At 32.9% G+C, this 26,488-nt stretch overlaps 3 protein-coding genes, 1 long non-coding RNA gene and 1 pseudogene across 5 annotated transcripts; 1 reads left to right on the plus strand and 4 right to left on the minus strand.

Annotated features, from left to right (window-relative positions):
• Window positions 1–6,698: 6,698 nt before the first annotated feature.
• Window positions 6,699–8,322, minus strand: LOC111313330 (transcription factor CPC-like). The gene is made up of 3 exons (XM_022913999.2): window positions 8,038–8,322; window positions 7,778–7,865; window positions 6,699–7,101 (listed from the first exon to the last, which is right to left on the minus strand). The coding sequence occupies exons 1-3, from the start codon at window positions 8,087–8,089 to the stop codon at window positions 6,978–6,980; spliced, it is 264 nt and encodes an 87-aa protein (XP_022769734.1). The 5' UTR covers window positions 8,090–8,322; the 3' UTR covers window positions 6,699–6,977.
• Window positions 8,323–11,851: 3,529 nt separating this feature from the next.
• On the plus strand, window positions 11,852–12,599 carry LOC149512090 (uncharacterized). Its single transcript, XR_016332597.1, has 2 exons — window positions 11,852–12,122; window positions 12,232–12,599. It is a non-coding gene; the product is annotated as an uncharacterized LOC149512090 (long non-coding RNA).
• Window positions 12,600–13,127: 528 nt separating this feature from the next.
• LOC111313937 (histone H3-like centromeric protein CENH3) lies at window positions 13,128–18,282 on the minus strand (annotated as a pseudogene). Its single transcript, XR_016332451.1, has 6 exons — window positions 17,721–18,282; window positions 15,525–15,567; window positions 15,315–15,433; window positions 14,685–14,916; window positions 14,335–14,406; window positions 13,128–13,478 (listed from the first exon to the last, which is right to left on the minus strand). The product of XR_016332451.1 is annotated as a histone H3-like centromeric protein CENH3 (transcript).
• A 151-nt stretch (window positions 18,283–18,433) lies between these two features.
• On the minus strand, window positions 18,434–22,135 carry LOC111313936 (rhodanese-like domain-containing protein 4, chloroplastic). Its single transcript, XM_022914821.2, has 8 exons — window positions 21,355–22,135; window positions 20,521–20,623; window positions 20,366–20,446; window positions 20,101–20,175; window positions 19,905–19,979; window positions 19,380–19,460; window positions 18,945–19,133; window positions 18,434–18,788 (listed from the first exon to the last, which is right to left on the minus strand). The coding sequence occupies exons 1-8, from the start codon at window positions 21,996–21,998 to the stop codon at window positions 18,741–18,743; spliced, it is 1,296 nt and encodes a 431-aa protein (XP_022770556.1). The 5' UTR covers window positions 21,999–22,135; the 3' UTR covers window positions 18,434–18,740.
• A 133-nt stretch (window positions 22,136–22,268) lies between these two features.
• On the minus strand, window positions 22,269–25,506 carry LOC111313032 (uncharacterized). The gene is made up of 2 exons (XM_089752316.1): window positions 24,523–25,506; window positions 22,269–23,884 (listed from the first exon to the last, which is right to left on the minus strand). Exons 1-2 carry the CDS (start codon window positions 24,646–24,648, stop codon window positions 23,573–23,575), a joined length of 438 nt encoding a protein of 145 aa, XP_089608442.1. The 5' UTR covers window positions 24,649–25,506; the 3' UTR covers window positions 22,269–23,572.
• Window positions 25,507–26,488: the final 982 nt, after the last annotated feature.

Here is a 26,488-nt window from a genome sequence, read left to right on the forward strand (position 1 = left end):
ACATTAGAAAAATTTTCAAATTTGTTCAAAGAACAAAAGTGGGATTAAAGACTATGGAAGAGATCTGGGTATCGATTTTTAAAATAAAAATTTACCCATATCGAGATTGTGTTCATACCAGAGACTGCTCATATATTTTTTTATGTAACCATCAACCAAGTATTGTATTTTTTTCATATAGTATAATGCTTGTATAAATATAATACTGAGTCTTGAGTCTTGACACACTCTTGATTCTTGTAACATAAATTAAGCTTAGCTGGAACTATCTGGGTGCGAATTTCAACAGCAGGTTAATTGAATCTGGTGGCCTTATTGGATGATTTCATTAATTAAGTAGGTGATATAACCTTTAATTCAAACTACAGAAAGGATTGTTAACACAAGACGATTTTTTTTATTTAACGTAATTTAATTAATTTATATAATTATTTTTAAAATATGATATTTAAACTTTAGGATATTATTTAGAGGAAGATGATGCGAAAGCAATAAGAATGTGACAGTTGGAAAGAATTACACTGCTTTAAGGTACAGAAGGGGTTTAAAATCTAAACTAATCAAAGATGGAGCCCCCAATACAAAGTCCAAGCACGTGTTCGCTTGATTTGGCTTTTCTGAATTTTGAGTTCGCCTTGCAAGTTGGTTTCGCAGAAATTTAAGATCTGAATTTGAGATAGGGCCTACTATTATATTATTCCAGGAGAAGCGAAGAGTATCAGCTCCTTTCCTAATTCGTGTTCACACCTTATCGGAAAAGAATCCATCGCAACCATCGCTTTTACCCCCAGTCACATGGTTTGCTTAAAATATGTAAAATCGTAACCTGTTCTAATGAACCTAAGCCTCTCTTTTATTTTTGTGATTTAAAAAAAAATTATATATATATTTATCAATAAATAATTAGTTTAATATATTAAAATTATTTTTTTGATAAATTTTTTTTTAAATTTTAATATTATCAGTGATTATTTATTGGAATTATATCAAATACATGACTTACAGTTACTTGTCTTAAATTATCAAATATGACGTATCTTATTTTGATTTGAAAAATTGAATAATTCATTTACCTAAAATTTTTTTTTACAAAAAAAAATTATATATTTGGCACCTATCAATGGGCAATTTCATCTGTTATTAATAAATTTAATGATAGATTTTGAAATGATTAATTAAAATTATATATATTTTTATTTTAAATATCTTAATATAAAAGATATATGCTAACAATATATTTAAATAATAACTCACAAAATCATATATAAATTTTATTAATTCATTACATGATTATGACTTTAATATTTGTGGTAAGCTAATTACTTTTAAAGTTTATAAATAATAAAAGTATAAGAAATTCTTTAAAAAATAAAATAGTTTATTGAATTTTTTAATACTTTAACTTAAATGAACAAATGTAACAATATAATTTTAATTAATTTTAAATTACAATACATAAAATTAGATTATAGAAAAATTAACAAATAATAAGCTTAATTTGAGGGTTCAATATAATTTTATCTCTCCGATATCATCCGCTCTTGAGTAAATTACACTATCAGACATAAAACATTTGACTTAATGCATGGTAATTATGCACATATCAATTGAAGAAAGAGAATATAATTTCTCTTTTCTTTTTCTGCTTCATTTATTTCTTACGACTATTGCACAGACCATTATTTAAAGGAATCAATCAGAGTTTGTGTTTAGAAGACGAAACGTATTGCCTTCGATTTGCATAAAAATAAATGTCGACCAACCAAACGATCATCATTGCCCTTGAATTTGAACTCTGAATCCAGCTTTTTGACAAAATCAAAAAAATCATGTATGGAACATAGTTTTCTTCCCCTTCAATTATTGGCAAGCCATAATGAAAACTGAAGAGGCAAAACAAAAGCCTCCAATCTGAGTCCATCACACTACTAATTTCCAAGAAATTTCAAGGTTGTTGTGTAGGAAACTTTAAAGTGATTAGTTTGGCGAATATTAGAAGCTCTTAACCATGTAGGGTCCAAAGGATTTTGTTCTGACTTTTTTTCTTTCCCTTGTACAAAAGTAAAAACTACGTGTGGAAGTAGTGTTTTTTTGTTTTTTCTTTTTCTTAGCTTCTATTTTGCTTCTGCCATGGACTAGGTCAAGTTCTGCATTTGTCATTGTTCATTATAATGTTGGGTAAGAACCGGGCAATGCCCACGTGGAAAAGATTTTTCTTTTGTTTTTTTTTTAATACAAAGTTGAAATAAAACATCAATGTTAAACAAGATTCAATGAGGCCAAGATTTAATTTAGGTAATTGACAGTTATCTTTTAGAAATATAATATTTGATAGGTATAGGATTCAAATATTTACATTTCTCAATTTATATCATCTCTTTTATATTAAAAAAAAAAAATCTATGTATCATGATCCTATGAATTACAAGGATAACATTATTATATTAGGTAAATTTGTAATTCCATAAACATTTGATTTCGCGGTCAATATCTAATCAATTTTGAGGAAATACGAAGCTGATTATACATATAATTATTTTCTTAGATTCTGCTAAGGAAACCCCCAAAAGAAAAATCTGGCTGATGGTTATTAATACCTCAATTCCTATAAAGTTCCTTCTAAATTTCTAAATGTAATAAACGATGACAGTGTTATCTTGTCCCCTTGAACAGGAATTTTTTTGGATGGTAGAAACAAGCTTCTATCCTCTTTTCAAAAGACAACTAAAAGGCGAATTATATTTCTTTAGTGAAATTTAATTTGAAACAATCGTCGCAAAATAAATCTCGATGGGGTCCATAAAACAGATTCGTCACCTTTACTTTACTTTTTAAGAAAAAAAGTGATAGAGATCAGGCAATGCGGCTATCTGATCTAAAAATCTGTTCCCATGTATTATTCTAAAAGGTGGGTGTGAAACAATAGCATATTCCTTGAAACACAAATTCTAAAAGGAAATCCGATCGAGTGTGTATGTTGGTCTATGATGTTTCCATATTGTTTGTCGGATATTTTTCTTAAACTTAAAAGAACGTAAAGTTAATTTGTTATTCGGCAAAGAAAGGGGAAAAAGATAAAGAATAAGGAATTAAAATAAAGTTTGAATTAATGAAGAAAAATGAATGCAAGTAAAATTCAACCATAAATTAAATTTTATATCCATATAAAAATTATTTAATTATATAAAAACAAATCAAGCAAGAAATCAACATATAATTAAAAATTTTATTATAAAATTAAATCAAATTCATACATGACAAGATTTAATTGTATTGATTATATCTTATTATAATCTAACTAGCTAAGAGTAAAGTATTAACTTAAATTCAAATTCAATCCGAATTGTTCTAAGGATTTCGACCTAAAGGCAAGATGCAAGATTCCTCGTTGGTTTTTTTTTCTATTTAATTGGTTTCTCTACATATGAAGGAAGCCCTACCCGTTTCCGATAATGATCAGTCGCGATCCCTAATTTTGGAGTTTGTACTGGGCCTACATACTCGTGAATGAAAGCCCATCCACTTTTGTCTTTTGAGTTTTTCACTTGTTGGGCTTTCTTTTACTCTATATTTGATTATCGTATATAATGAAATTAGAACGGTCGTTTTCGCGACAATAAATAAGGAACAAAAATAAAAAAGGACAACAAAGAGAAAGCGCTTTTTAGAAAATCCGATTGATGTTTGAATTTCGATAGATTGTGGGAACCTTTAGACGATGATGAGTTCCAGCCATGGAGTGGAGCCATGGGCCAGGTCAAGTGAGTACTGGGTATTATAGAGTGGGGACATGGCTTGAAACTTACTGAAAAATAGATTTGATAATTTAAAATATAATATAATAATATAATATAAAAATATAAAATAATATAATTTAAAATTTTATAAAAATTTAATTAAATTTAATAAAATTAAAATTTTATATTTTATATTTTACATAATTTAAAATTTATAAAAATTATAATTAAATTTAATAATATAAAATATGACAGGTAATTTTTATATAAAATATGGTATAAATATAATATTTTATATAAAATAGTAATAATGAATTATCAAATTTACCGAAAAGCCATTGGCTGTGACTTTTGGACTGATGCGTTGCTAAAGACCAAATCTGTATCATATGTCAGATTTATGATATGGCATTCTATTGTACCATTATTAATTATTGCATGATTATTCTTCATATTCAAACGGTCCAATCAAACGAGCCTTTGATTGATTATTCAAGTTTGAAGTCCATAGACTAAATAGATAGTAAATGATGGGGGGCAAGTTGTACTAATTGATGAGGCAGGAGGGGGGGGGGGGGGGGGGATTGTTAGTTGGGGTTGGGTGGTTTTCATTCAGCAGCTAACTCAGTCAGCTGGTGCAGCACTTTAAGCCTCGAAAGAGTGCCAATAAAGTGAAAGGAATGAAATGATGAGACAAACCATACGACATCAAATCTATAGAAGAAAACAAATTAACTCCATGGGAATTTGTTTAATATACACAAGATCTGAGAGAGACTTACTTCTACTCGTGTGATTCAAAAATATTTCTTTATGTGTACAAAATAAAATGAAAATTGTTTCTCATGATAAAACAAAATTTCATTTGATAATTTAAAAAATAAAATCTGTCAATTTATGATACGTCAATTTATGCATAATATAATATTTAAATAAATCAAGAAAATCTTATTGATTCAATAGTATTTTGAAAAAAATTTCAAAAAATATTATTTTTTATAATTACTATTATAAATATATAAAAAAATATTTCACCAATAGTTTAGTGATATATTAATCAGTGTTAAACTTTAATTCATTTAAATCCTGATAACTTCAATTAAAAAAATTGTTTCACTAAATGATGAGCTATTATTATATATAAATATATATAAAAAAGAATTCATTTACGCATGTGTAAGTGTTAATTTTTTTACCCTTGAATTTAAATCAAAATAAATATTTTAAATCTCACTTATTTTAATTTAAAAATAGAAGAATAGTCTAACACTTAGATAATATTTGATATAAGATAATCATTTTAAAAAGTATGATGATTTACATATGATGATTAGATTACTATATTTGATATGCACTCATTGATCTTACATTGCAGTGATCTTAGATTAGTAAAAATGATCAAATCATTGCCTTGGAGGTTGATCTAATACTCATATAAAAAAATCGAAAAATTTTTATTACAAAGATGAAATTATATATAAAATTAACGATAGTTTTACCCATTAATATGTGAATTAAAAATTGATTGTATCTTAAAATTATAATTAGTTTATATTATAAAAATTTATATTTTTAAATTAATATTAGTTATAATAAGTTCAAAATAATTTTTGTAATTTTTATATTTTTAATATTTTATATATAGCATAATTTTTTTATTTTTCATTTATTATGAATTTAATAGATTAATTTTATTTTCTAATTCAAAATTGTTTACATAATTTATATTATAAAAATCAATTTATCTATCAATAAATATATTTATTAATTTAATAATATTTTATTATAAAATAAAAAATATTACTAATATTTATAAATTATTATTTTAAAATAACCTTAAAATTATTAATTTGTATAACTATTACAATATGTATAGTTATTTTTGTATTTTTAAACAAAATAATATTTAATTTTTAATAATAGCAAATACAGTAATTTTTAATTCTTAAAAATTAATCATTACTAATAAAATAAAGTGATTTTAAATAAAGAATGTTAAAATAACCTTAATAATAAAATTATTAAAATAATTATATTATCATGATGATATTACAAAATATATCAAATACTATTATATACTAATATAATTTGTATTAAATCCTTACTATATATTTACCGTTGCAAAAATAAAAGGGAGATTCAACTGAAAAGAGACCCGCAACAAACTCTTATCTTTTGGCAAGATTTGGGTCCGCTTGCCTTACAAAAGAAACGGATAAAGTGAAACCATATGTTCATATCCAAGTTATCCAACTTAATTTGATAATGCTAAGAAAGACCAAAATCCAAAATCAAATTAATTATATCGGGCTTCGCATGAAAAAGAAAGGTTGCTGTTATAATTATCAATCATATCACAAGACCGGATACACCTGCCATTTATTCCCAGTCCCCACAACCACCGTCCAAAAATAAAATCTGCAAAACCAATTGGTAAGAGGAAATGAATCAATTTCTGTACCTCATTATTTGATGAAAACGACTGAAACATTTATTATGAAGTTTGATTTGAGTTTTATGTCCATAAAATTCATAAACGTAATTGATTTTTCTATTTATGAAGAAAGAAAGTCTCAATCTTAACAGTTTTTTTTTTTTTTTTCTTTCCCATTATTTGCACTGTTATTTCACCTCTGAGTTTGGATTTATAGGAAGTGCATTTTGGATGCATCAAGCTCTGAATCCAATTCCAGGACACCTCCAAAAACAAGAAGAAACCAATTATTTGTCAGTAAAAGTTGACATAAATGATAAAAATTTAAAATTTAAATGTAAAACATTCAAATTCGAACTTTTATTATTTTCTGTTGATAAATAATTTATAAGTTTGAAAAATCTGAAAGGATTCATAAATTTATTGATGAGTTAATGACTTGCCCTGATCTTAAGAGATCGAGTAAGTTCCCCTGCTCTAAACTTTTAATTATCAAAAAATTCCGAATGATAATATCATGGACATGGATGTATTTGGCAAACCAAGTAACTGTAGCAGGGAAGATGGAGAGTACCCCAGACCCATTGAGGGAAAAGACAGAAGAGCCGAAAAAGGAAGGGCTTTTGATTGGATTACCCAATTAAAACCACAACAACTTCAATTTCCATCGCAACAAAAACCTTGTGCCATACAAGGGCATGCAAGCGTTACAGAGAGAGAAGAGAAGGGGATCACAGTGAACATGAGAGAAAGAAAACAAATTCTACCCTATCAAACTCGATGATACTAAACTAATTTAAAAGGCATTATGAATTATATCTCTTCAGCTCTCTTCGTCTCTTAGCGAATACTTCTCCATGTCTCATGATCCAAAACCTTTCTATTTCTTCAGCTTTCCGACCCGGAATCCTACCAGCAATCAAGGCCCACCTGCACAAACAATTGAAGTAAGTTAATCATTAGAACGAACAAATCAACCCACCGGCTGTACGATAAAAAAAAAATGGTTGGTTCATGTAAGAAAGCAGAAAACAAACATGTAAATTATTCTACTGCTCGAATGCGTTCATTGTCCAAGCTGAACAGGTGCCATGAAACAATGGATCCATATATACCTAGGTTGACCAATAGGCCAATAATAATTGATAACAAACATTTGCTTTTGAGAAGAAAATAATGCATGACCGCCAAAATCATCCTTAACTAAAATCAGTAACTAGACTAGAGTCCTAGAGAAAGTTTGAGAATATCAAGATTATTACCATAATTTTGTGCAGTGTGGAATTCATATAATAACAAATTTAAACAATTTTACATTTTTTAAAAATACACATGTGTTTAATTAGGGAACAAGATTTTATATAGAAATCTTGATTGGTTTTGCTTAAATACAAAGTAAAAGTTAATGGTTTATTTGAATACAAATAAGATTAACGATTTATTATAGTACAAATTAAATATTAAAAATTTAGATGTTTTTTGTTATTTTAGCTGATATAAAATTTGCCTCTCCATAACATGTAAAGGACATGAAAGAAAGAAATATAGTGTGATGAACCAGTGAAAACAGTTTATTCTCTGTTTTGGAAATTTCAGGCACCCTTACCTGTCCCCAACGAGTTTATACATTCTATAAATGAGATCTTCTTCTTGTTCAGACATGTTTATGAACTCCCATTCAATGCTGCTCACCTCTACCATAACATTAAGAGGACAAAACAGAGTAAACCTTAACCAACCAGAAGTACAAAATGGAGATTGAAAAAAGACAAAAATTCAAAAACAAGAAAGAGGAAAGAAAAGAATCAGGGAAGGGGAATCGGGTGTTGCTCCAACAAAAAGAAAGTAAGTCAGAAGAAAAACTACCTTCAGAGCAGCAGCTGCTAGTCTTTGACTGCTTCCGGCCACATTTGTCCATTTCTTTTGCCGGCAAGAGAAAAAAAAAAAAAAGGCCGAGAAATTAAAGTGAAAAAGAAAAACCCAATATTCGAAGTAGAAATTTTGAGTGCAATGTGGTGAATGGAAGCAGAGGATTGGCAATTAATAGTTTCCTCAAAGGGGGAATTTATAATACACCATAAATTCCATGGACTTTAAATGAGCTATATAAATGGGCATCGAGAGTTGAGCTTGCAAAACCCCTCCCTTCCCCTCCCCTCCCCCCCCCCCCCCTCCCTTGGGAACAAAAGCAACGAACGACAGGTCCTACCAAACAAACAAAATTAAAACCGGTTGACTTGTAGTTGTCCCTGTTAAAGTCATAAGCCAGGTCGAAGTTCTTCCTCGGGATAGCTCTAAGCAGCGTAAATGACAGCACTGCCCTTTAGCCCACCAATATTTTTTTATTTTTTCTGGATTATCTTTATTCTTTCATCTGCCATTGAGACTTGATTTACCCAATTAATGTATATATTCAGAGGGGACAGAATAGCAAGAAATTCCCATAGTAATTAATGACACTAATAAATAAAGCTTGTTCAACAGTGCTTCTCGCCGCTATGTAACTAGCACCTGATATCATTAGCTGCTGCTTTGATTTTAGGAATAGTTTTTCAGTTCAACTAATCATGGTTGGATGTTTAAGCTCAAACAATTACTTGTAGTTAATCAAATTGTCAGATTTGATACTTGAATGAGCTGGGATGAAAAGTGATGTGACAATTAAATCGCCGTATACCATCAGTTGTGGAGGAAAGCAAAACTTCAACAAACCAAACCAACAGAATCCAATACAATCAAAAGTGCTCTCACAGTGATGTTCTACGGCTGTTTCTTTTTTTTTTTTTTGTGGCCAGTGAAAGAAAAGTTCCATGCCCGTTCTTGTTGGCTAAAACGCTACCTAGAAGTAGAGGACAGTTCCCTCAATACCCTGTGTCGAGATTTGGTACTTGGGACTTCAAATGGGACTGGAAAAAGCCTCTCCCTCCCCTCTCTGTCTCTCTCTAAATTACTTTCCTTTTTCTTTTCTTTTGGAGATCTATAATTTAGACTTCCAAAACAAAATCATATGCCTTTAGGCAAAAGTATTGTTACCTTTCAGTTTGCTCAGATTGCTTCAACATTTTGTTTCTTCTATGGTCTTCTGAAAATTTTCTTTAGCATTCAAATTTCAACCGTTAATCCTTTCTCAAATAATAACCATTGTTAACATTGCCGTTTTCAGATGCTGCAGTTTTCTTAATTTAGCAAAGACAGTTAGATCTGATAAATTTAGACATAAAATCATACAAAAAAAATATATAAATGATAGTATTTAAAATTTACAAAAATCATATACAGAGCATTATAATCTTATTTCATGCAAAAATTTGAAAAAAATGTTTTGAAAGTAAAATGGTAAATTACTGATGATTGTTAGGATGTGACAAGATTTGTACTTTGGGTCGAGTGATTGCTAGCAAAAGGTCAAGCTAAGAAAAAAAAAAAAAAAACCAAGCAGGATCTCTGTCCATTTTGATTAATTTATTAATTTTTTAACCCCCTGTGAAGGCGGTTTTGGATCGAGGATCGAAGAAGCCGTAGGAGTTTTGTATGGGTATGGACTATGGAATTGAAAGGAAACAAACTAGAAGCAGAGAATTAATAAAGGATTTTTATTCTAAATCCTGACCATCGCTAATCATTTGAACTAACTGTATATAGTGGCAAAGATTAGTCTATATCACACTCAATCACACGTGAGTGATAATACCGTATCAATTGACGTTTGCACCAAAAAAAAAAAAAAGCGAAGAGAAAATTAAAAGAACATTAGACCAAGGGAGAAACAACTCAAATTAATGTTTAAGATTAGAGCAAATTCTATAAATAAAAAAGAAAAATTGGTTATTGGGGAGTGGGAGTTGATGAAAAGTGTTGCTTTTAAGCTTTCTGCATGGCATTATCATTATTATTAAGGAGAGGCCACATGAGCTGACTAAATGGGCTGACTAAATTTATGACAAATCTATAAATTAATGAGCCAGAAAATATATTAGTTAATCTCTGTACTTTTATCTTGATTGTTGAATAACTGAAAGGATTGATGAATGTTCGGTAGAGCAATAGCAATAGAGGCAAAAAGAAAAAGGCCAAAATTACCTCTGGCCATCCATCTTATTACTTTTTTTCTTTTTGGATCCTTTTCCAGGGTCCAGCCAAAGAAAAACTCATATATTCTATTTGTTTGAATGTATATTCTATATGTTTTAGGGTTAGTTGAACAACCCGTGTAGTTGCCAGGATGAGGGTGTTTTCTTCGATGAGTTTGGACTTTGGGGGCAGCTTTTGCAAAGATCCTTAGCGCCTTTTCAAGCCTCTTTATGTGAAAGATCAACTTTTGGAGATCGAGCATGACTTTCACTTCACATTTTTGCAGGTCTTTGAGAATTCAACTTTGTCCTCTCGGACACATACATCAAACCTAGCTAACTGACAATGGCCAACTCCCTGTTTTTCTCTTTTCGGCAATACATACAAAAATGGCCATACAACCACGGTGAAGAAGGCTCAATAGTTAATTGCTTACTTGTTTAAAACTTTATACATTCTTGTGAAATTTGAAAATTGTTTGATACACGTATATGTCAATTCGAGTCAGAAGCGATCAGAAACAGCTAGCTACTTTCAAATGTCAATTGCACAAGCACAACTGTCCCAAGTAACTAAGTTCTTATACGATGAAGAACGTGAAATGGATGGTAAGATGCAAACTGATTCCTTTGAAAATGTTGAAGATAGAAGAACTATTCCAACGAACGGTTGCACACTTGCAGATCTAGACTGCTGAGGAAATATGCTAGTAATTTCTATGAAGTCAAGCATTCTCCTTTGACATTCAGTCCCGGATCACAAATATGCACACAAGACATAGGCTAAATCAGAAATACAAAAATCTTTATGCTTTTCTAGAATGAAAAATGAAATGAAACATATGTCAAACTATAACTTGGCTAATGAAATTTAAGAAAAACCCTTTATTGTTAATGTATTTGATAATTTCTCTTCTAGTTTTTACCATGTTCTTTGTTATTATTTCTTTTTTTTACAAAAGAAACTTAAATCTAAGATAAGAAAAAAGGTTACAACTATTAGAATTCAAACTTTAAGCTTATTAAATAATACTTCTTAAAGATAGCTAAATAAGCCACTTAGCTAAACTCTGAGATCATCTTTGTTCTTAATTTTCTTTCATGGTATAATTTCCTTTGTAAAAAGAAACGGATCCTTACCAATGACAGAATCAAGATGACAATAATGTCTGTGATGTGGATTCCCCATAGCGAAAATCCGGGTTTAGATTCCTAAAGGGTATTTCATCTGAGTCCCCATGGGCTTACCAAGAGACATTTAGATGAGGACTTCGCCTCTTCGGGACTCATTTTGGGCTTGGAGAAGAGTAAAACAAGAAAGGCCGGGTGTCACATTGTACAACTTGGGCAAATTTATCATAGGTGTGGGAAGATCATGTCATGTAATTTAAGCGTTGCATGGCCAAGAAATTTGCCGCGTTGAGAATCTTTTTCGTAAGTGATGATCAAAGAGGCTAACATCATAGAAAGACCTAGAATCTTTTCTAATTTTCCACGACTTAGCATACAAGGAGCACTGCGTAGTGCCTTACTTCACAAACAAGATGTTATATTAATTGTCTATATATAGTAATGTCTTCCTCCCAACTCATCATCAAGGAAGAATGGAGTAGTAATGTAGCATATATGCTATATTATTACCTCCTTCCTCTTTGTTTCTCTTCAATATTTTCCCTCCTTGTTTGTGGGGAGAGGGGATGATGAAATGAAGATGAAGAGGAGCAACACCACTAACAACGCTATATGGGGAAGATGCAAATTCCAACAGATGAAGAACCTTTTAATGAAATATGAGATGCTCGACCGTGATTCTCTTGTCCAATTTACAGCTGAAAATGGCGAGGTCAGCTAGTGAAACCCTGCAGATGCTTACCCAGTAAGGTGATGTTTAGTATATATTTTTTTATATATATACTTATTTGGTGTATGTTTTTGGGATTTTCAATGCTGAAAGTAAATGCTGAAAAAAGGTATTTCTTCTGCGATCTAGGCTACATGTATCCCAACAGGAATGGTGACCCCAGCACTATCAAGTTTGGATGCTAAAAGCTGTAGCCCGTGGGTGAATATTATCTGAAATTGAATTTGTTGGAAGTTGTGAGAAGATAATTTTCATCAATTCGTCAGATTCAGTGCAAGTAAACTTGAATTGATCTTGAAAAAAATGAAATCAGTAAAATCCAAAAATCCCTTACTGTTAAAAAAATTCATGAGAGGATAGAAGATGGAGCCACCCAAGATAGGTTGTTTGCAAGGAAAGACTTGGATTTTCTTTAAAGGGTGAACTATAATATAGTTCTTTATAAGTTTATCTGTTTATATATAACCATGTATCATTACTTTCCAGGTTTTGATTCACATTATGGGTGAATGATAAATTTTTCATCTCATAAAATTTTTAATATTTTAAAGTTTGTTAACTTTGAGGTGATGACAAATAATGATTTACTGAAAATATAATAACATGTCCAATATAAACTCAAATAAATTTGGCCAGAATTTTCATCAAAGTGATAAGAAGGCCAAAAAACATCGTTTTTGGGTTTTTCTTTGGGGAAATGATGTGAAAATGGCGTTTTTTTACCATTCTTTTGATACATTCCATAAAAATTCTCAAAGGGAATTAAGAAAGGATGAGAATTACAAAATTATTATGAAGATAGATCAGAAATAAATATTTTTGCATTTAAAAAATATAGATTTTCTTTTAAATAATGTAATTACTCTTTTACATAGTAATCGATTTTTTAACAGAAAAAAAATGTTTATTTTTATATAACCTTGAGATACTCTGTAATTTCTCAAAATAAATTTTTGATATAACCTTCAGAGATGGCATGTAGTTTACCCTTTCCATGAAGGTTGCCTTGGAAGAAAAGAATAGTATCAAAAAAAATTGGAGAGAGAACTCTGTTTCAATCTTCCAAATAGTCAGAAAGATAAACATGAAAATGGGAAATCATTCAAATAAGTAAAAAATGTTTTTTTTTTTCCTGAATTCAAATAGGGAAAGAAACACTTACAGGTTTCAACTTTCAAGAACCATTAAAGGCTAAATTAAGACTGTAGTAGTCTACACAAAGGTCAATTTTCCAAATACTACATGCAAAACGACAATTAAAATTTTCCGTTTTGAGAGAATAGTTAGATGGAATGCTAGTGTTGGTTAGAGTGCAAGATCTTACCACGGCTGCCCCACCCCACCAAGTCGACGTGCCAACTGAATATCCTTCTTCACTGAGGCAAGAAAAGGCAATAAAGTTAGTTTGTTCCTTCGGAAATGAAAATGGAAAAAATTCATTGTTAAACACGTTGCAAATGAACCTATTGAAAGAAGTACTTGACTCTTTGAAATTGATAAATCATGTTTTTCAATGAGCATTAATCATGTAGGGATATAAACTGGCAAACACAAAGAGTTTGCTAATGATTGTTTCCCAGTCCATTGTTTTAGCTTTTTCATTCCATCTTCATATTTTTTTTTTACTATGATTTAATCTGGAATTCTCGTTACCCTCTATATCCAGTCTGTCTAGGTATATTCATTATGTGTCATTTGCTTAGCATATTATAATTTTCATTGATTTTTTCAGACAAAACTATGTAAATGGAATGAAAAAGCTAAAACAAGGGACTGGTAAACAATCATTTGCTTCGAGGGTAACATCAGATTATTAATTAGGCTCTACATATCTATCTTAACAAAGAGGGAGCTATATATTCAGAATAAACATTACTCACAGCACCATGTTCCTATTACCTGAGAGAGGTTCAACAGAAAAAAAGATTAATAGGCCGAGAGGTAAACTTTTAATACACCCTGTGGCATCATTCTGTGTACATGATCTTCCATCAATATAAACAACTAACTTCTATAAATCAAATACGCAATATCAAGGTATCAGATTAAGTAAAACCTGGAGCTGACTGCATAATGTTACCAGTACTTATAGCACCATGTTATTATGACTACCTTAGGTCACTACAACTATTTTAACATTAACTTAGAAAAACCCTGAAATGCAGAACAAATATGCTGAATATAAGCTACTTCAATCAAAAACAACAACAGTTTCTCCACTGTTTAACTTACTCAGTGTAACACGCTTTGCATGAATTGTACAAAGCATTGCATCTCCAAACAATTGAATCAAATAATCCGCTGCTGCTACAAATGCACCCAAAGTCATAAACTTGTTTGAAATAATAAGTAGCAAAAATATTGATACGAAAAATTGCCTTGCTATTTCTTATTGTAGAATGATATATAACAAACAAAACAAACAGGAGTTAATCACAATCATACAGCTCAAATCAGTGAATGGAAATTAGCATACTTGCACCACACTCAAATGCAAGTTCAATTTTTTGGACACTTGTGAATGCAAAATTAAGATTTGCTTAGGGTAAAATATATTTGCATGTTAATGTTGGCAATCTAACCTATGGCTACATGATAATATGGAGATTGGGAAACATGATTTGCAACAGACCAACCACATCCACAACCGTATGCCCAAAAATCAGCTTGCACATGTGCATTTGTTTTTGAAGGCTTATCGATTTTCTTTATAGTAGGAGGTTGGATAAGTTACCGGACCTCTTGAATTGCAACTAGAGCTTCAGCTTGCCAACGATTAATATCTGGTGCAAGTTGGTAGCTAATAGTTCTTACCTACAAAAATAAAAAACATATTGAACATCAGTACCTTTTGATTAAGCCTCATAGGTCATAACAATACTTAGCAGAAAGTTACTGCATAATGCAGGCACAAGGTGATTTTTTTTTTTTGGGATGTCACAAGGGAGATGTTAATGTGTAATTGTGAAATTTCAGAGTCAAAGCTAGAAATGTAATAAGATTCCTCCTTTTTCATATTCAACCATAACTCATGCACTCATAATTAATAGAATATATTTCAATCTCAATTTAACATTAATTATTACAGTTGAATACATCGTTGCAACTATACTGCATTGCATAAGTAATGAATCGGAGACAATAAACTAGTTTAGGTACGTGCATACAATAAATTAGCACCACAGACAGAGAGAGAGAAAGAGAGAGCTCACTTCTCTGATGAAGCTGGCAGCAGGAATGAGCAGTGTCACAGTCTTTTGGTATTTCCGAATCTCTTGAAGAGACCTAGTTCCTGGTCTAAAACAATGAGGCTTCTTTGATGTTCCTTGAGCTTTAACAATAAAAAAGCAGAACATTCAATCTTGATACAGCACAAAATTTGTTACTTACAGTGGGGGTTATCAGATCTGAGAAAAACTCACAAGGTGTGGCCTGTCCAGTTTTTCTTGTCCTTCCGACAACTGCCTTCAGAAGCAAAATAAAATGCAAATCTGACCTCAGATTTATGTTACAGTTATTATGATAAAGAAGGAAAATTTAGGGGGGCAGGGGGACACAACAACAAATAAATAAAAATGGTAAATTTAGTTGTTAGGGGGTGTGGCAAGGAGGTCCTTGCTTTCGAATTTCATCCCCAATGTCATAAGATTCAGCTTACTCACTTTGTTTTATTGGATCTCATGGTCTTTTGCAAAGGTACTAGAGATTCTGTGGTGCTTTTGAATTTCATCCCCAATGTTAAGGTTTTCACAGCATCTCTGGTTTACAGCTCAACAGGTCCAAAATTGAGATTCGTTGCTGTGGTTTTTCAATTAAGGATATTTTTGTTATTCAATCTTCTACAAGATTCAAAAAAGGTACACTTCCTGTCAGGTACCTTGCGGTACCCCTTGTTTCTAGAAGGTTTAGTGCTAAAGATTGAGATCCATTATTTGAGAAAATCACAAGTAGGAAGAGTTGGGCTGTCAGAAATCTTTCTTATGCTGGTAGATTACTGTTAATCCAATCACTTCTATTTAGCATGCAAAACTTCTGGTATAGAAATTTCATTCTACCTCAGAAAGTTATCAAGAAGATTGATCAGTCGTGCAGTGCCTTTTTCTGGAAGGGGAAAGATGGTCCAGCTAGGGATGCCAAGATCAGTTGGAAGTTTATTTGTCATCCCAAATCAGGAGGCCTTGGTGTGAAAGATATTCAGGATTAGAATAAAAGCTTTCATTTGAGAAATCTTTGGGCTCTGCTAAAACAATCTGGTTCCATCTGGACTGCAAGGGTGAAAGCATATTTACTAAAGGACAGAAGCTTATGGCCAGTTTCTCCCACTCAAAGCAGCATCCAAAGCTGTAAGAAACTACTGAAGCCTAGATCTGTTGCACAAACCTTTATTAAACAGCAGAATAACAGTTTCTTGTGGTTAAATTCTGCTACTAGATATCCCACAGAAAGTACTTGGGGAGCTATCAGACACAAGATCACAAAGGTGGACTAGCAAAGATTGATTTGGTTTTAAATACCATATCCCATGGAATGCTATAATTTCATGGATGACTATCCTTGACACATTAACTACAAAATAAAGACTAAGTTCATGGAATACCATTCCAGCTGACTTTAACGCTAATTGTGTTTTCAGTGATCAAGTGGTGGAATCTAGGGAACCTTTGTTTTTAACTTGCAGCTCTACTAAACAAATATTGCAGTGAATTTTACAGCCGTGTGGGATTGAACAAGCTGTTGGAGATTGGCTGACAGCGTTCAATTGGGCTAAGCAGAAGATCAAGGGGAAGGCCTTGCTATTTGTTATTCTTACGATGGCTTGGAACACAGACATTTACTTTTTGTGGAAAGAAAGGAATGACAGACTCTTCAGGAAGACAAGTTGACGTCATCTAACATTTTACAATGCACTATTGATTCTGTTGAATTCAGACTTGGTGGGATACAAACATTGCAAATGATCACGTCAATGGGGAGCTAAGTGTAAGTTGGGGGTTGGGAGATAACATTTTTGTTTGATATTCATTTCATTTGTTTTCCTACTACTGCAGGTCATTTCCTGCTTTGCTTTGGATAATACAAATCTCAATTATCCAAAAAGAAATGGTAAATTTAGATTTGCTATCAAAACTAATAGTAAGCATGAGTGTTCAAATCTATGTCAAGTATTTCCAAATTTAGTCCCTCTCTTCATTTTTTTGCTCTACTTGGTCATCAAATAGAGGAAGAAGAAAATTATATGTATATTGAAATTTAAAGAGAAAAAAAAAAAACTAACACTAAAAAGAGAAGGATTAGAAGAAAAAATCCTGCTTGAGAGAACTAAGAGAATTTCCGTCTTCTTCTTCTTCTTTGAATTTCCCCAAGATAATGGAAAAATCAACAAGAAGCCCTAATTTTATGGCTTTTCTATCAACGAGACAAGCCTGAGAAAGAATTCAAACGAGAGAAAAAACAGAGAAAGGAAAAGTTACCGATCCGGTTTTAGGTGACGCCGGAGACGGTGAGGCCTCTGCGGCAGCTGCTTTTTGTGGATTAAATTTAAAAGAGAGAAAGAGAGAAAACTAACAGTTAGCAAAATCTTAAGTAAATTCTTATGTTTAGAGAAAGAGAGAAAATACCAGATGGCTTCCGTTTTTGTTTCTTAGCAGCGATGTGCTTGGTTCTCGGCATTGAAAGACCGGCGTACTGAGATTTGGGAGACGATTAACCTTCGTTTCGATGCTGCTTGGAGAGGGCTTCTTTAAAAATAAACACATTCAACAGTCTAAATTCTTTATCCACAATGTCAATTTTATTTGGAGTATTTTTACGTTCTTTTTCCCGCTCCATTTAACTTCCCGTTTCGGTTCCCCACCGTCCGCCTACATCTCAAGCTATCTTCGATACAACGGCTAGGTTTGCTTAAAACGACTCGTTTTGACGCTTTTCTTTTTTGGCCGTTACAGCCCCTTCCCAGCACGTGTTCAATTCTTTTTTTTTTTTTTTCTCTTCTAGTAAACAGAAAAGAGAAAAAAGAAAAAACCCTTTTATTTAAATTTAAAAAATTCAAAGGAAAAACGAATGCACTTTCGACCATCTTTGTAACCAGTCGATTAATGTTTTTACCCTCTCAAAATAGTGTATTTTGAGGTCGAATTCTTGGCAATGGTAATGGACATTCTTCTTTGGAAAAACATCAAGCACATTGTTATAGGATAAAATATTGAATCCTCAAGCACATTGAAAATCTTCAAAACATGGTAACTACAGCAATTGCAGCCTCGAGGCAATCATCATTTTCCCCATCTGATCTTCCCACAAAACTTGCATAATAGTGTATTTGTTCAAAGGATGTCTCAAATGCTAAAAGAGATACTTTCAGTTAAGCTGAATCATACAGCAACGTCTACATGATACCTAATAATTACAAAAGAGCAACAAGATGATCGAGGCAGACTACTTTATGTTTTTTTCTTGGGCGGGAGGGTCACTTTTTTCCCTCTCTTTCTAGTTTATTGATACAGATCATCGTGTTAGATAGAAAATCATTTAACATGAGGGTAGATTACACAACTCACTCGATAGCTTTAAAAATTCCTGACCAACCAGTTGATTTGCTTGAGGTAGAAACCGACGCAAAGTTTAATGAAATCATGAATCTAGGGCTGTGATGGAGTAGGAGATGTTGGAGGCTTCATATCTGGATACTGCAACCATGAAGAAAGGAAACATAACAAATATAAGCAGTTTTACATGCATAAACAGTAGGAAAAGGAAAAAAAAAAACAACCCCTCCTAACACAAGAATATACAACAGCATAAGGAGAAATGAGGAATTAATGGAGTAATAAAAGTGGCATTACAGAAGGATATGGTGAAAGTGGTCTAGGAAATCCAGAGATTCCATCTGCCTTGGATTCTGTTATGGGAACTGAATTAATTTGAGGTGGGGGTTCTGCTGCTGCTTCGACTTCGGGCTCTGGTTTTGCCTTTGTAGGTGCAGGAAGAGCCTTGGTAGTGGCAGTTGTTGGTAGAAGGGCCACTCCAATTTGCTGAGTTCACAAGGTAAAGACAAATATAGAGAAATTAGTCGTGGTTAAGAAGCAATGGTTTATTGTTGAGAAATTATGAGGGATGAAAAGAACACATTTCAGTCTACAGTAGGATACCGCAACAATATACACAGCGAAAGTTTGTTTCTATGATCGAAATAACTTTTCTTGGCAAGAAATTGATCTTGCTTACCAGATAAACAAAGCATACAAATAATAAACATGATTGATATCAAGGTTGGATACCTTTATCTCGTCAACAAATTCCTTAGGAGCCACCTTAGTGGTTAAGAATTCATCAACTTGTTGAAGAGTTTGCTTTCGGTCCTGTTACAAATAGCAGTGTAGAAAAGTCAAGTTGAACCATTATGTTTAGGCCTAAGGGTACCAGAGACTAAAATTAACTGGCATATGCCATAGTTGTCAGCAACCATATTGTTAGAACTTAAATATAACAGTTGAGCCATTTCCTATCAGATTAAGCTTTTGGGACAAGGTCACCCAATTTAATATGGTATCAAAGCTTTTAGGAAAATGCAACCCTTCTAATATTTCTATAACAAGTGTCTTGTTGCCCATTGGGCTGAGCAATGCTTCTTTAATCTTTGTTCTGCTTGCACTTTCTTTCTACACTTGAGACTCTCCTATCAGCTGAAGCTTTTAGGACATCGGTTATTCAATTTAATATCATTCAAAGTAAGCCAGAAAATACTTAATTTTCAATTAAATTCTAGAAAGAAAAAAAAACTCAAATAGAAAGTGGAGACTTACCTCTGCAAAGAGGAGTTTCTTGCTCACAAGCTGAATAACAGCAGCTGAGCCTAGAAGTTGAAGTATTGTTTCTATCTGAAGAAGATATAAGACAGCCACAATTTGAGTTGTTGGATAAAAAAATATTAAAAAAGAAAAATAATAATAAAAGCAGAAATACTAATTCCAAGGCAATAAAAGGACTCAAAAGCCTAACCTCTGAATATGCCAATAAGCCTAATCCAATAGCTGCAGCAATCCCTAGTGCAACAGAGAGGCCATCTGATCCCTCCTGCAGATTGTCACAAAAAGGTTACCATATAGAAGAAAACCAATAAGAAAGGCTGCAAAACTTTACAACAAAGACCATGGAAGAAGGGCAGCATTTTTTCTTATTTATATCTGACGCAAAAAATCTATAGAGTCTCTATGAGATTAAAATCTTAGAAGTGAATAAGCTAATAGGAAATGAAGATATGTACTCCAAAGGCCCCAGTGAATGCTTCTGTCAAATTGCTAAGGTTGACACCTTTCTTCGGTGCTATCCAGGGAAGACCACTATTCTGCAAAATTGCAATCAGTCTCAAGAGATGCAATTGCTAAATTAAAAAAAAAAAAGATTTAAAACAGAAATTACCATCCATCCTCTTGGTCCTTCTGCACCGTCTTTTACTGCATAAGCAGCTTTGAATCCATTTGCAGTGACCAATTCCGCAACCAGTTCAGAGCTCCCATCAAATCTGGCTTTCAACACAAATTTAACAACAATAGAAGATAAAGCAAATAGAAGTTCAAATTTCATCTTTCTTGCAAAACACAATGCATTTATAAAAGAGAGAGAAAATAATTTTCAGATTCTAATTAAAAATAAAATGCATGCCAGCCAGTGCTTACATATGTTTCAAGGAAACACCTCAACAATTAGAACTTAGACCATCAATTTAGAAGTCTTCAACCCTTGGAAAAAGGTGCAGTTAATTTATGGGTTAGGATTTAATTATGAGACAGACCATGGCCATATTCTATTCTGTCGCTTAAGGCCAATGAACCTCCATATACATTTCTGAATTCTTCCTCCTCAACCAAGCAAACAAATTAAAGATCTTATATTGTTTGTGCAACCGATACACAATCCATTTAATCCCAGATACAGAGATACGATCATCAACAAGAGTGGATCCTTAACTAATTGTAAATTATAGCAAGCCGGATGCATATGTCTCGTGATCTAGTAAACCAATTAGGTCAAGTTTCAGAGCTGAACCATCCTGATGAAAATGAACCAAAATTAATGAAGATGTTATAGACAATGGCAGTATATTTTAGTTTTTGAAATGCTTTTCTGTTCCTTATTATTCAACAAATTTTCCTATAGGTTAATTGATTTGGATTCAGTTAATGTGATTCATATAAAAAATCACAGGAATTCATATATATGAACAATATAAGGCATAGGGTTTCAAAATCTTACTTGTCAATAATGAACAAGGTGGTTTTTTCAGGTTCCTTAAATTTCAAAGACAGCTTTTTCAAGAACCCAGGTTTTTCTTCACCCTTAAAGGCAATTGACACCGGCTTCTTCCCAAAACCCCTTATGTCAGGACTACCAACTTGTCTAAACTCCTTGAGGGCCCTTATGTCCAGCAACTGAGCAGTGGCATCATCACCCAGCTTGGCATAAGCACTCCTTGCAGACTCAACTCCCCATGGCTTTGAATTGTTTAACAGCTGAGACAAAATTAATGGAACTGCCAAAACAACAGTACCACCAGCTACAACTGTGGGATTCTCAGTTACAAAACTGACAACACTATCAAGAATACCATTTGGATTAAAATCAAATGACGAGGAGGATCCCGTAATCTGCTGCAGTGCTTCATCGTATGATAAAGCTTTAGCAGAACTACTGGGAAGAACTGAAGACAATAGCACTATACCCCCATGCAAGCTTCTTGACAAACACTCCTGAAGAGCAGGAGGGGTTTTAATAAAAGCTGCAGAATTTGGAAGTTTCAGGGGTGAAGCAATTGAGAATGAAGCTAATTTCCTGGTTTCTGTTCTTCTCTCAAAAAGAACCGAGAGAGGTCTTAAGCTCGCTGCATTGAGGGCCTTCATGGCATAATTTTATGCAATTGATTATGCAATTGGTGGCTCTCAAAGATATGATGGAAAAGCTTGAACCATCAGAAATGGAGGGTTTGTGAGTATTTTGTTGTCCTCGTAGAATTGATTGGATGACAAGCCTTAGCTTCGGAAGGAGCAATTTGGCTGGTGTGCTTTGAATGCTGAAAGTTGCTGAGGTGGAATGAGATATGAGATCTTTGCCATTCATTGAATGACACATTGGAACTGAGATGAGAGGCCTTTGACCATGCCTGTAGGTGGGCTTTTTGGTCTGAGCGCATTTGTGTGGCTCATAATTGTCCGGAGAAACTGATAGTACATCTACAATACACTAGTACCTGTCTTTTTGTACAGAAAATACAGTGGTACCATTGCTACTATAGTTGTAGACTTGTAGTGCACATCAACTCGAGCATTTCCTTGACACAGACAGGAGGATATTACAAATTCACAATTGTAATCATCTTCAATTTACCAGAACTAGAGAAATAAAAATAAAAATGAAATCTCACAATAGTAAGTATCTGGAGTCAAAATGAAATCTCACGTTTTAAATGAGGTACAAAAATATCTTGCTCCATAAAGATTGATGTTATTGTCTGATTGGTCCATTTACGTTCAATCAATTGCCAGTGGACCCAAGGTTGAAAAAAGCCATCAATCAGCCGAATGCGCTGTGGTAGAAGATCAAAAAGATTGTTTGATATCTGTATTTTTAGCCGACGTTCACATCCTTCGGCCCAGAGAGAGAGAGAGAGCTCATATCAAAGCCCTATGATAAAAGCTAGATGGACATGCAAGAACGTTCGTTTTCAACGTTGGCATTTGCTGTGCCTGTTCAATGCCAAATCAATCCACACTTAAATATCTTAGAGGAACCAATAACAGGTGGTGCAAAATGACAAATCACAGAGACAAAGAGATCGGGAGAGATATCTACTTCTTGGAAATCTTATTTCAGCTAAGATGTTACAGGACTTCCTTGCATTTGGCATCTAACCAGAATTTCTTCCATCAGAAAAGAAATATGAATAGGGAGAAAACCCAAAATTTTATGTTACAGTGCCTAAATATATCAAATTGGAATGATTACAGAAGATCAAAAAAGTAATCCAAACCTTGCCCAACTTCCCATATTGAAATGCCAGCTCCCCAGGAACGGGCTTCCTCTAGAGCATGTAAATTGACATCAATGAGGGGTAGAACACTGCATGTCTGAAATTGTTATGATCAGAATAAACGAAAAAAATGCTCTCCACTGTTCTTTTCCCATTGCAATAGGGCCTGTGCTTCTCCAACAATGAGAGTTAATCTCTACCAATGATGGCTCCACCGCCAGAACCGGCTCAATATGGTCTGGGAGAAGCCTCTTACGTCACATACAAAACTTGTCTGTCAACAAGCCTAATTCAATATACACACTTATAACGGAAAGGGCAGTTAAGACATAAAAGACCATTTTAGCATAAGCTAAAGAGTCAAGTTTACATATTTGTGAAGATTATTACAGGTCGTAGGCATATGATTAAATGCAAGATGGTCTAACAGTGCAGACAGACACACAATTACCTTAATAAATAAGGGACAAGAAGATGTAATACCTCCGAAAGAACAAAATCATTGCCATAAAAATTGATGCCAAGAAATACTTTTGGAGCCAGTCTCTGAGCATTGTTACCAGTGAAACCAAGGAGCAGATGCATCGTAAAGCGTATCCACTTCGGAGGTGCATTTGGATTTGGATTAGTAGGAACTGAGAAGTCATAGGTCGTAAGTGAGAGGCCAATAACGTATACCAACTGCAATTGTTTCTCCCGCTTCCTGGTTGATCTCACAGAATGCAGTGCATGTCCAAGTTGTTTTATAAACTTGAACGCCTAGGAGTGGAAACAACAAAAATTTTTCAGACCTCAAAAATCAGAAAGAACTAAATTTATGTTGACCATTTCATTTTGAATTGCTAGAAGACAACAAATTGCCACAGATCAGAGAGAAAAATGCTTGATGATTGCCTGAACGTCAACGTCTAGTATCAAATAAGAAAACTGAAAATCCAACCCTTTTCATGTATTTATCTCCTTATAGTAAAGAGACTTCAATTTCAAATGTCACTAACAGCTAGCCGCAAAAGGAAACAGACAATAATCATAGTAAAGCGTAGTTCTTATAACCTTAATATAGAACAAAGTATGAGGCAGAGAGAGAGAGAGAGAGAGAGAGAGAGAGAGAGAGAGAGAGAGAGAGAGAGCATGATGCCTTTGAAACCAAAAAGAAAAACGATGAAAGCAATTAAAGGACTTTGAACCTAAAAAGAAAAATGATGAAAGGAATCAAAGGACTAGGAAAAATGGACACAGCTAAATCAAAAGAACCCAGGCGATAAAGAAAGACTCGGCATGCTCAAGCCGTATAATTCTACAACTGCTATGTTAAAACATGACTAAACCCCAAGGTCATAGGAACCTGAATTTTACAGTTTTAACGAAGAGGAAACATCAATTAAGGTGATGATTACCATATTCCTCAAGTCTGGATCATGCAAGATACCATATGCAGCCCATCTTGACCAAGACTCTAGCAGAATACCGACATATTCCATTTCTCTATTCATTGAGGAAAGAATCCACACAACAAATAACATTAGAAAACCTCAGCATTTTGTTAGGAAGTGCAGGTAAAAATTGTTTTCTGTAACATATTATACTAACAAAAGACTATAGAATAAGAAAAAGAGGCTTACTTGCACTCATTTACTAAGAGATCAATAGCTTTATCCCTCTGTTTCTTCTTTCTAAGCAGCTCCAAAGGAAATACTTTCAGAACTACCCTAGGTAATACCAATATAAATCAAAATAATTTTTGTTATGATAATGGAAAATAGTATTCTAGCTGGCATGCAAATTATCAAAAAAAGAAAAAAGACAAACAAAAAAACTTATATTACCAAAGCATCTCCTCTCGTTCTAAGCTCGGACATCCATCCTTTATCAGCATTATGTCTCCCCTCCAGAATCAAGCTGCTTCCATGGCTAGTAACAATTATTTTTTCTTTTTAGAAATTTTAAACAAGTTTAAAACAAATGCTAACTTCGAATTTGTTAATTCAAAGTTGGATATATCTTTTCAAATCATACCAAACAGGTGATAAGTGAGAAAATTTAGAATTAAACCTCTTTGCCATTTCATAGCCCCTCAAATTCCCGCAAAACTTTTACTTCAAATAAATCAAGAATTTCATTTCCACCAACATTTAAAAAAAGAAAAGAAAAATGAAAAACACCAGTGAGATGATCTTACCATGGGGTAATATAAGCCAATACAGGGAAATCATAATGCCGTTGCGAAACATTTTCTGCAGAGAGGATCTCTTGGTAACTAATGTCGGTTTTGATGAGTTTCCGTTCCGACTCGCTCTCTGCTCCAATCTTGATTCGGCTCCCGCCTTCTGGCCATTTCTCTCGTGCTCTCTTATCCAGTCACAGCCAAGCCAATACTGTTAGAAAATCAACACATACATGTAGTAGCCATACACAAAATAGAAAGCTAAAATAAATTTGTTTCATCCCAATCCAAAATAGCTACTGCAAACCAAATCCACTAACAAATAAATCTTTACAACTAAGACTTTTGAAATGAGAACACAATTACACTCTTTTAATAGCCTATTCACTTAATTATTCTATTAGTGTTTAATTATATGGGTTTATCAAATCAAAACCAAGCTAAAACCCTTTATACTTTTATAAACTCCTGATGTGAGATATAAAACAAATTCAAACTCTTATAATTTCACTTAACTTTCGATATGAGATTATAAGATTTAAAGCAAATCCTAACAAATCCTCTATTGATTTGAATTTTTAAATACTTCAATGATATCTGCAAAACTGACACAGTTACCTTTTTTCTTTTCTTTCATAATAGGAATCTTAATAACTGAGCCTCCATAGAGCATGTATAAGTAATTCTTGACCTTATTATCTTGTAAAATCACACTACCATTTTTGTACAATTTCAACTAATCATTACTGCTATAGTATGTGTATCTCCGAGAAGCTAACTCATCTAAAGTAATCAAATTGTAGTTACAATCCGGTACATACCTTATATGATGAAACATCTTAACACCATTATGAGATCTAAGGCGAATAATCCCAATACCTTGAATCTACACCTTTTCATTGGTGACAATCACAATATCGCCATACTTCTCATTCTTTTTCAACTCCACAAAACATACTTCTCATTCTCTTCTAACTCAACAAAACAACTCATATTATTGCAGACATGGACTATATCAGTTGAATCTAAAACCCAATCTTTATTACTTTTCAAAGTCTGAGTCTCATCCATAGTCATCAAAACAACATCATCATCAGACATAACAATAATAATGTCTCTCTTTCCATCATTCGATTTTTTCTCATCATCTTTTTTTTTAAAAGCAGTTATATCTCTTCTCAACTTCTTACAGCACATTT

This window comes from Durio zibethinus, chromosome 23 (assembly GCF_047325235.1).
Source record: "Durio zibethinus cultivar Kanyao isolate XHJ-2024 chromosome 23, ASM4732523v1, whole genome shotgun sequence".
In the NCBI taxonomy this organism is placed as follows: Eukaryota; Viridiplantae; Streptophyta; class Magnoliopsida; order Malvales; family Malvaceae; genus Durio; species Durio zibethinus.